The 10,741-nt window shown below is 36.4% G+C and overlaps 1 protein-coding gene across 1 annotated transcript in view; it reads right to left on the minus strand.

The window, feature by feature from the left end:
• LOC145674160 (uncharacterized) overlaps positions 1 to 9,861 on the minus strand; it is a 45,291-nt gene extending 35,430 nt beyond the window's left edge. The window contains exons 1-2 of the mRNA XM_081743989.1: positions 9,797 to 9,861; positions 6,022 to 6,074 (exon numbers count right to left, since the gene is read on the minus strand). Coding sequence (XP_081600115.1) covers positions 6,022 to 6,074; positions 9,797 to 9,861 — 118 coding nt within the window. The remainder of the gene's footprint in view (positions 1 to 6,021; positions 6,075 to 9,796) is intronic.
• Between the last annotated feature and the right edge of the window lie 880 nt (positions 9,862 to 10,741).

Genomic DNA, 10,741 nt, shown 5'->3' on the forward strand with positions numbered 1-10,741 from the left:
AGTTTATTAAACAAATAAACATCAAACTATCAAAAATCATTAAAAAATTACACCAATATAAATAATTATGAAACATCAAAAAATAAATAAATAAAACAAACCTTTTAAGCTTTTATAACGCACCTCCTAACTTATTCCGACCTCAATACCAAAACTTTTTATAAATTTATTATCCAATAAATTCAACTCCAAAACTCAAATAGACGACGTGGAATTCCGCGTCGTGTATGAGTGGCAGGGGGACTAACTTGGAATCGAAAATCGAATCCTGACAATTGGAACAAGACATAAAAATGTTCATATACTTTGGGAGGTGATTCGTGACATTCAAGAGGACTTTTTGTCTTTTCATGTCACGAATCACCTCTCGAAGTACGTGCACATCTTTCGGTTCCGTTCCAATTGTCAGGATTCTATTTTTGATTGAAGTTGGCAGCTCTGTCACTCGTACACGACACGGAATCCGACAAAATGCAAGAGGACTTCTTGTCTTCTTTTGATACCATTAATCATTTCCCGAAGTATGTGCACATCTTTGAAGTTCACCCTGCATATATTGTAACGTATCACGTGCTTGTGTTTACAAACACCTAATATTCGTATGTATGTGTGTATTATTTATGTTATATAAATTATATATTTTCCCAATGAAGGCTTATTTTGAAGAAAATGCATGAATAGGCAACATTAAGCACTAAAGCAATTATTTAGGCAGTACAGGGCGAAATAGGCAAAACAAAATTGGCTTAAATCGGAACTATAACCCTCCATATAAACTTTAAAACGTTATTTTTGGTCATATCATTAATATTAAAGAATAGGCATTTTGCCTAACATACAGTCTCTAATTATTATTATTCTTGTGACTATTATTATTTTTACTACATGTGATAAGTTTAAGTGACACGGGATTCGAGATTAACAGTTTTCAATGCATGGAGGTTTGCACCTTCTACCCCTATTCTCCTTCCCCATACAGACAGAATTATGGTATTTGCATGACGTTCACTGAGGCTTTTCTAGAAAAAGGCTTCCTGTGATGGAAAAGCGGGAAATGAACCACTACTGTCTCTAATCTGAATCAAATATCCGTACCAGGAATCGTAAACAGGATTAGAAACGTGCAGAGGCATTCGCAATAGCCACTTAGTTATGAAGAAGGACTTGTAAGGACTCAACTATATCTATAAATAATTTAATGGGAACTCTTACATCCATTGTTTATTTAAAGATTCGACATAAACTGAATTGTTTCGAGAACACTTGGCAGTGAAACGCTGGTATTTGTACGGTGCCTTTTGCTTCCGCTAAGAGCTTTTGCATAGAAAACCGTTTCTTAAAAAAGATTCAAGCAGATCAATTGTTGCAACAAAAAGAAGAAGAAAAGAAAGAAAGAAAATCCTGAAAGTGTAGATGCTACCGCTAGTCTGTCCAAGAAATTGAAGTAATTATTTGGCACCATTAACTGTCGATTATTCTTTTCAAGCTTTCCTACAATTTCTGCTTTCCTACTCGACTCCTAAAAGCTAGTAGAAAGTGACTGAGCTAATACAGTACACAAGAAACTGGAAGTGTAGCTGATTTAGAACATAGTGGAAGCCTTCAGCCAGTATGGTGAATAGGAATATATAGAAGTCCTAAAAAAAATTTAGTCACAGGAAGAGCTGGATAATTAGGCAAGTATTTAATAAGCAAATGAAACTGTTCATATTTCGAATTTGATAGCCAACTACTCTCCGTACCTTTCTTTTGCATACATGGTATTTCAGCTACACAATGGATTTTTTTCTTTGTATCTAACTTGTACTGTGTGTGTTTCAAAACCCAACCTGATGAGCACCTATTGACCAACTACTCTCTCAGAGTCTAATAGTTGATATTATTTGTAAATCCATCGGTCAATACAAACTTACACAAGTGCGAATCAACTCATTTGTATGATACAAACCTGAGTTGAATTTGCATAATTTAAGCTTGCTCGTGCACCTGGTTTGTCGATTTCGTCTGTTTACGTTTTCCAAACTCGTGGGAAAATTTGGTGTCTCTTATCACTACCTAGCTACATTCACTACGTTTCTAGTACACTTATTTATATCTCCAGCTACTTCCTTTTTATTGTCAACAGTATTCTTTGATACTTTACATTCTACATTATCTCCCTGTGGCCACAAAGTACCGTTACCCCTTGATAAATGCTAACGTAAGTTTTCCCGTTACCCCGTTATGTTAACGTAAGGTTTTTCATTGTTTCCGATTGTGTGAACGATGGCTGATACTTCCAGTTACATATTGAAGAACGTGTTATTGCAAGTTGTTGGGTGCATGAGAGAAACCACACAGATAAGACACTAGCAGACTTTCTGACAAAGTTTCAACGAGACCTCCCTCAAAACAAACACTTTTACGGTGGGAACATAAACTATTCGCCACAGGAAGTGTGAAGGATAAGAAAAGAAGTGGCAGACCATTCACACGAGCAGAAACAGAAACCACGAAGACCAGACTTCACCACCTATGATTATGCACTAAGAGGGTTCATAAAGGGTATCGTTGCACAAAACCGTTACGATACCACTGCCGAACTGACGGAAGCTGTGAAACAAGCTTTCATTCAAGTTACACCTGCAATGCTTCGCAAAATCTTGCACAAAATCTGGTGGCGTATTATTCTTTGATGAGAATGGCGGTCGACAGACTGATCCTTTGGATACTTAATGTTTCCAATCTCAATAAAACTTCTCGAAAGCATTGTTGATCAGGTCATTCGGTTATATCCGTGTAGTTATTTACATACGATTAGTGGTTTATGTTACTTATTTTCAGAGGTAACGGGATTTTGTGGCCACCGTGTACAGTATAACGGTTCCCTGTACTATTTCTCGAAACTAAACTTGGAATACTACCACGACGCCTTCAATCGAACATGGTATGATGCTCACTTGGACACTTCACAGTGATTTTTTTTTCCGAATCTTTAGTTTTCTTTCTTTTTCTCCTTACTTCTTTCCCTCTCTATATAATGAAGCACCTTACGAAAGTGCTTACAGTGTACTATTTATGTGTGCGTGTGAGAGAGTGCAATATCCCTATTTTATATTAAATAATCCAGTTTGCATCCCCAAATGTGGTATGACACTGGACCTGTATCATTCGAAAGCCCCTTCTAATAAGCTATCCTTTGACATGGAGCTCCGCGAAGTGTGCAAAAATAATTCAAATTTCTTGAAGACTGGTAAACAAAATTCGTAGATGTAAACAAGGCTTTTATGAAATTGGTTATAAACTAATTTTAGATAGAGTTGGAATCAGAAACTACAAATATAAACGTACTAATTGAAGCAGAACACAAGTGGCACACTGGGTTACATTTGTAACTGTACTGGGAAAAAGACAAAAACTACATGAGAACCTTGAAAGAATGATTAGTAGACACATTGCGACTTTACATCAACGAATCTTTGTTTGTAGGTGAACACTTAAAACTTTCCAGATGTAGATATCAGAGGTTAAGGAATTATTCTGCCGAAAAGCTGTTACGCTTCTATCGAGGCGGTTTCACATCCTAGAAGCAACGTTTGTTTCTAAATCATTAAATTAAATGAAATTTTCCAGTTTTACGTCCCACGGTATGCTCTGTAGGCTAAGGGAGATTTTGATGATGATAATGAATGAAATGGTGGAATAAAAAGAGCAGGAGGAAAAGGGAGAACACCGAGAAAACCTACACACACGGTTCTTGTTCTCCACGAAACCCACTTGACATGAGCCAGAAGCAAGCCAGGAGCTCCACACACCAGAGGTGACTACTCTACCACTGAGTTACATTTCTTAACCATATTAAAGAAGAAGGGGGTGTTTTATGTCACTGCACTGATCACGATCTTCCAGGGTGTGAATGTTCACCAGCTGGCATGTCCAGACCCCTGTGGGATGTCGTGCTGAGTTTAGATTGTAGACTAATAAACAGCTGTGTTTAGAAAGTAACCTTATAAGAAAAATACTAGCTGAACCTGCGCTCTCTACACAGCGCATCATTTAAATATGAGCATGAATCTCCTTGTCATTCCTTACAACATCCATGCATATCCCTTTACAGAAACAAGTGAAACACGCCTTTATAAAAAAAAATCGGCAAGGGGCACCATAAAGGGGAGATTTTTTCGATTATTTTTTTCAGTCTCTCGCACCGTTTGCAAGATTGAGTCTATTTCCGGTTGGAATTTCTAATTCATGTATGATAAGGGTTTTTCTTCTTGCATGCAATATGTAATAAGCAATTACACACACAATTAATTATAATGTCATTGATATATGGTGTTCATTGAGCAGAACACTCCAAACAATAAAGATTCATCATAGACTGGAGAAATGGTTATCCATCATTTTTCGTTATCGTTTGGGCATGAAACACACGACTAAGAGACATACTATTCCTGTATACAATTATGTGGTGTTGGAATGTATAGGTCGTAGGATATGACACTTAAAAAAAATCAACACTTCCAGTGTATCCCTAAAAGTGTAATAAAGAAACAACGGTCATGTTTTTTAAATATTCAATTAAAACTGGACAACCTACACAAAATTTAGCATCGACCAGTGAAAACGGCACATTTGTCGCACTTGTGTTTTTTGAGATCTCGTTGTCGAAAGGATTGGAGACAAACATATAAACTTTTCTTTGAAGACAAACATATAAACCTAGCATTTTAATATATAGATCATAGTCATGAGTTCAAAAACATAGTGTCTAGTGGTATAAATCTCATTTAGGTGTAGTAAAATTGGATATTAGACCTTCGTGGGAATCAACTGCTCTGTTTACTTACAATATTTCAGTTTTCTAATGTTGTTGTTATCCCTAATTCCCTAATTATTATTATCGCCATACAATTTCTCGAATAATTCAATACCCTTCAGGATTTTAGATTACTAAAGCTAATTCAAAAATGCCTCAAGTTTTATTTTTTTTTACGACAAAGTAGCATTTTGTTTCATTTGATATATAGAACGAGGTGAAACAAAATATATTTTCGGACAGAGGAATGAAATAAAGCTTCAAGCCTCGTCTTAGTTTAGGTATTGATCGCCAAGGGTACTGGGACTAATGCTATAAACTTCTGTATTCTGAAAAATGGGCACTTTTGTGGCGAGATTCGCCCATTCTAAGGTTTTAAACTTTCGCTCTTGATTATAAAAAATACATTATAAAAGTAAGAGACTTGTATACATCCTACAAAAAGAAATTATCAACGAAATGCCTTACTATTGTCAAACAACATTTGTACTATGTATACATTTATATTAATTACATAGACTGTCACGTCTTTTAATTACGTGACGTCCCAGCTTGGATTACGACGATGGGCAGACGCCAATAATTTGAGTACCGGTATTCCAGCAGGGAATCGAACCCAGAACCACGCGAACATGAGTCGAACGCTCTAACCATTAGACTATGGAAAATTGCAACGCTCCAGAGGAGTCCCTCCTCAAATTTTCACGCGGCTCGTATGTCAGACTTCGAGTTTCTTCAAAGAATGTCATCTGCTGTGAGATGTGGAAATGATCTCCATTGTATAATTGCTATTTCTATAGAGACAGCTAACAAAAAGCAAGGACAAACTGCCCAGAACAAGTTTTTGGAAAAAAAGAAGAAAGAAAGTAAATTAGAAGAAAGGTACAGACACAACACTGATTTTTAGCCAGGAGGGCTCATATATCTCTACCACGTGTTGCAAAGACTAGTAAGGGAAGGTTCAGAGGACTAAATTCTTGGAAAATGAAATCTTTATCCGTATCCTGTACGTTGCCAAACGTAAACAGAAGTATATATTATAATTGATCTGAGCCATTAAATCAAAAATAGAGACTTTGAAATTACAGTTATTGCTGTTGAGTCGGTAAGTGTGATATCTTGTTAAATATGCATGTAGAAATATCTACGTGTTATCTTATAGGGATTTTGAAACATTTGCAAGTGGGTAGACATCCCCTCAAAAGAGACAGGTATAAACTCACCTTGTGAGCGGAATTCAGATCCAGCCTCTTTTTCCTTTTGCTCTCTGTCTGCCCTGGAAAGTAGAAAAGAATCGCTGGAAGTGAGTAACACAAAAGAAGTTCAAAACCTTACATTTTCCTATAATATACACTGTCATGATTATTTTACGATTTCTTTTAAAGATTAGAACTGCTACTGAAATTTACTGGGCATAAACATCAAAATGGCTCTAAAATACATTTTAACAAATATTTATTTACTAAAACTACCTTATCCGGCTAGAAACTAGGAATTGCGATTTTAAGTCATTCCACATCACTTCAAACAACTGGACAACAAGCGTCTCAACCTTTCATTCCATTGATACAATAAATAGTCAGCACCAGTAGACAGAAATAAATTATCTGCCTTCTATCTCCTCCTGATTTTTATCTAAAATACCATGTATGAAGTACATCAAATCAATTATAAAAAAAAAATATAAAAATAATAATAATAATAAATAGAGACCGGAAAAATGAAATGAAATCTTTGAGTTTTACGTCCCACTTTTATGCCGGTTAGGCTAAAGGAGACGGTGATGATGAGTAATGAATGAAATGGTGGAATGAAGAAAGTGTAAGGAAACGGGAGAACCCCGAGAAAACCCATGCACACGGTATTTGTCCACCACAAGGTTCACTTGGCGGGAGCTGGGATCGAACCCGGGACCCCAAGCACAAGAGGTGAACGCTCTGCCACTGAGCCACCGCGGCCCCAATAGAGACCGGATGTTAGGCAAAATGCCTATTCTTTAATATTAAATATATGATCAAAAATAACGTTTTAAAGTTTATATGGGGGTTTTTAGTTTCAATTTAAGCTAATTTTATTTTGCCTATTTCACCCATTCCTGCCTAAATAATTGCTTCAGTGCCTAACGTTGTTTATTCTATGCATTTTCTTCAAAATAAGAATTTATTGGGGAAAATATATACTTTAGTATATCAAGAAAGGATTCTGCCTCTTCCGAGAAGTGTAAGTATTGTTTGTAGTGATGAGATGTCGTAAAACTTTGGACTGCTATGTGTACTGATAAGTGTATAGAATTTGGACTGTTACGTGTAGTGATAAAGTGCTGTAGAGTATGTATTTACTAAACATACATGAAATACATGTCAAGCTTCGTTTCTGTAAAAGAAGATATTAATAAACAGTTATGTTTCTATATTCTTTGAACACTATCTATGACATGAATTTATTTTTTAATTTTATTGAGTACTAGCTGAATATACCAATCCTTCGCATGAGGGCTCTATTTGGAAGTCAACGCCTGTGGGAGTATCACCATTCATTTCAGCGAAAACTATGGATTTGACACTAATATCGGTCATTTTGGGCTATTTTTATGTCTCGGTAAACTTTCTCCTTTGACCCCCCTGGTTCGAACTTTAACAAAAACGCTGATATGTTTTGATGTATGTGATAGTAAAACGTATGCAATGTATTGTTACATTCGTAGAATATGTTAAGGTTATGTCTGTTATATTTGCATTTGAATTAACAGAACAGCAGAATAAAAATAAAATATAAGATCCGCACGAACTTATGCATCAACCCAATACTTCATTCATAAAACGAGACATGATTATTTCTGAATTAGAAACATATTTTTGCAGACTTAGCTTACTGGTTTCACATTCATTATACGCTCTTTGGATTAATCTAGTATAAGGAAAAGCACAGTCGTTCATGGAAATAAATTAAAAACTAATCTCTCTCCTGAAATGAAATTAAATGATATCTTTATGTCAGGGTTTGCCCAAGTGGGCCCAGGTCGAAAAGAGCCAGCGGATTTTTTTCGGGTTGCACCCACCTGAAAAAACTCACCTGGGTTTTTGACCTTTCTGTTAGTATATTATTGGTACAACTAAGGTGAACAAATTGAATGTTATTTTTATCAGATTTTGAAATTTCTTTGGGCGAATTATATGCTTTCATGTTAAGGTAGTCAACAACATTCAACATAAGATCTTCATAAAATTCTGAATGCACTAAATGAATGAATTTAAAAAAAAAAAAGAAAGAAAAAACTCAGCTTGAGATAATTATAGAACAAATTAATATGTGGATTACGCTTATAGCCTATTTGAAGTAAAATAAGCAATTTTGTATTTTAGAAAATCCTTTCCGTGAATAGTGTGCTTCCTGACTCGGTGTCGCCGAGGGACGTTATCCCTCATACGTTGACAGGTTTAAGATCATAGGTGCCAGTACTAACAGTAAATATGTAAATATATTAATAAAATTATTAGTATTATTTCTTACCTTTCACGGTAATAAAAGTATTCAGTAAAATTTGGTTTTCCAACAACAGTTCATTTCAATCATTTGTTGCTACCCTTCAAATAAGCATTTTCTAGAATCAACACCAGCAATAGCGTAAAAATTCTTGTCAAAATTAAGACGCTTAATGCTCGGAGCTCCCAAGACTACGTAACGTATACTATTTTAGGTGCTGAATTCAAACTTCAGTATTAATGGAAGTTTCGATGTACAGTAAAGCAAGCTGCATTTTCAAGGAAAACCCGTCGTGAAAGAAGTGTTCGGGAAATTTCCGCAGTTGAACCCACAAGGCATCGGAAGTGAATACTTCAACAATAAAACTATTTGTTTTATGCTGGAAGATATTTAATTTCATTTATGACATTTTGAAACATTTACTTTAATAAAATATGAATTATAGGCCTATCTTTGTTAATTGTTTTAAATTAATTTTCAGGAAAGAACCGTCCTGCAACAAGTGCTTTGGAAATTCCCGTAACTGAACGCACAAAGCATCGAAAGTGAACTTCAATAATAAAACCATTTATTTTACGTTGAAAAATATTTATTTCATGTAAGATATTTTGATGAATTATGTCTTAAATTAATACAGCTATTTGGTATTCATATTTGGCGAACGTAGGAGGCTCCTGGGATGACTCGATCTACATTTGTTCGTTTGTCTGCCTGTGCCACACAATATTCAACTTCTGGTCTTTTAAATTCCAGGATACAAGCTGGAGACACACTAAATTTTCTGTATAGATTTTTTCGGCATACCAACGTAAAATTACAAAACGGCGGCCTTTCTTTCTTACTTTCTTTCTTTTTTTCAAAATAGCGGGTATCCACGGTACAAAGGGCAGATTTCGGTCTTTCAAGTAAAATTTTCAAAGTAGAAGCACGACAGATTAAATTACCTGTATATATTTTGGCGGCATAAAATTTTAAAATGGCGGCCATTATTCAAAATAGCGGGTATCCATACTACAGGGTGCAATTTTCGGACTTTTTAAGTTGAAATTTTGAGGGTAGAAGCACAGGACATTCTAAATTTGTTGTATAGATTTTTTCGGCTATCCAACATAAAATTTCAAAATGGCGGCCATCTTTTCAAAACAGCAGTGAATAGAAAATTATTGCAAGTTGTGACAATGATAATCTTGAAATGTAAATCACATTTTAACATCTTTACCCCAAAGACATTGAAATATTTCGAAAAAACCCAATTAGACCCGAAAAACCCACATGAGCCCAGGTGGGTTGGGGTTTTTCAAAAATATCCGGGTTTTTTCAAACCCTGCTTTTGTAGTGTCCTTACGATAGAGTCGTACACACTAAAGGATCCTGGTGATAAATGCAAAAAAAAAATCATTATAAATAAAAAACAGAGAAAGGACTCCCAGAAACCAACGAACACAATTCCGCGCAACACAATCTCAGAGGACCTAACATTGAATTAAGGAACCTCGAAAGAGAAGGTAGCGTTACCATTCAGCCAAATGTTTCTCCACACCCGCACAACCATCCCAAGTACAGGGTGCGACAGCGTTCATAGCATAATTTGATTTGCGTAGTACAATGACGTACTGCATGAATGCAAGACAGCTCGTGCCGCATTCGTGTACTAATGAGCTGCCATTTCGAGTGTGACAGTGATATGGAGCGGTGGAGTGCACAGCATCGTGCCTTTGCTGTTGAAAGTTATTTCAAGAATAACGTCTATTCCAGCGTCTATTTCGGCAGCATTTCAACTTGGGAAGTCATGGGAAAGTTCCAGATGGACGGACCATTGTGAGGTGGGTACGTGCATTTCGAACAACAGGTTCTGTTTGCAATGGCAAACCGGGAGGAAGTGAAAGAACTGTGCGGACACCAGAAGCTGTGGAAAACGTTCGTGCTGCAATATTGCGTAGCCCATAAAGATCTGCTAGTCGTCATTCGCAAACTGTGCATATGTCCGATCGCTCATTCAGGAGAATATTGCACGAAGATCTCCATTTTCACCCATATAAGCTGCAGATTGTTCAGGAAATTAGGTCTCGCGATTGGGTTTTACAAGAAACATTCTGCTTTACCATGCGTGATCTCCTTCGCCAAAATCCACAAATGTTGCACACCGTCCTGATGTCAGATGAAGCTCATTTCGAGTTATGTGGTTCAGTGAATAAACAGAATATGCGTTATTGGAGTGATGTAAACCCGCATGAACTGCACATCAATCCCTTGCACAGTTCCTGTGTCACAGTGTGGTGTGGAGTTGTTTCGTTTGGGATTATTGGCCCTTACTTCTTTGAGGATGGCAGCGGTGTGGCTGTAACTGTCACCAGTGAACGCTACCTAAAGATGCTGCAATATTTCGTTCTTCACACATTAGGTATGATCAATGGGATGTGGAACAATTATGGTTTCAACAAGACGGAGCGACCTCGTATA

The sequence above is a fragment of the Thermobia domestica genome, chromosome 17, assembly GCF_964235325.1.
Source record: "Thermobia domestica chromosome 17, izTheDome1.hap1.1, whole genome shotgun sequence".
In the NCBI taxonomy this organism is placed as follows: Eukaryota; Metazoa; Arthropoda; class Insecta; order Zygentoma; family Lepismatidae; genus Thermobia; species Thermobia domestica.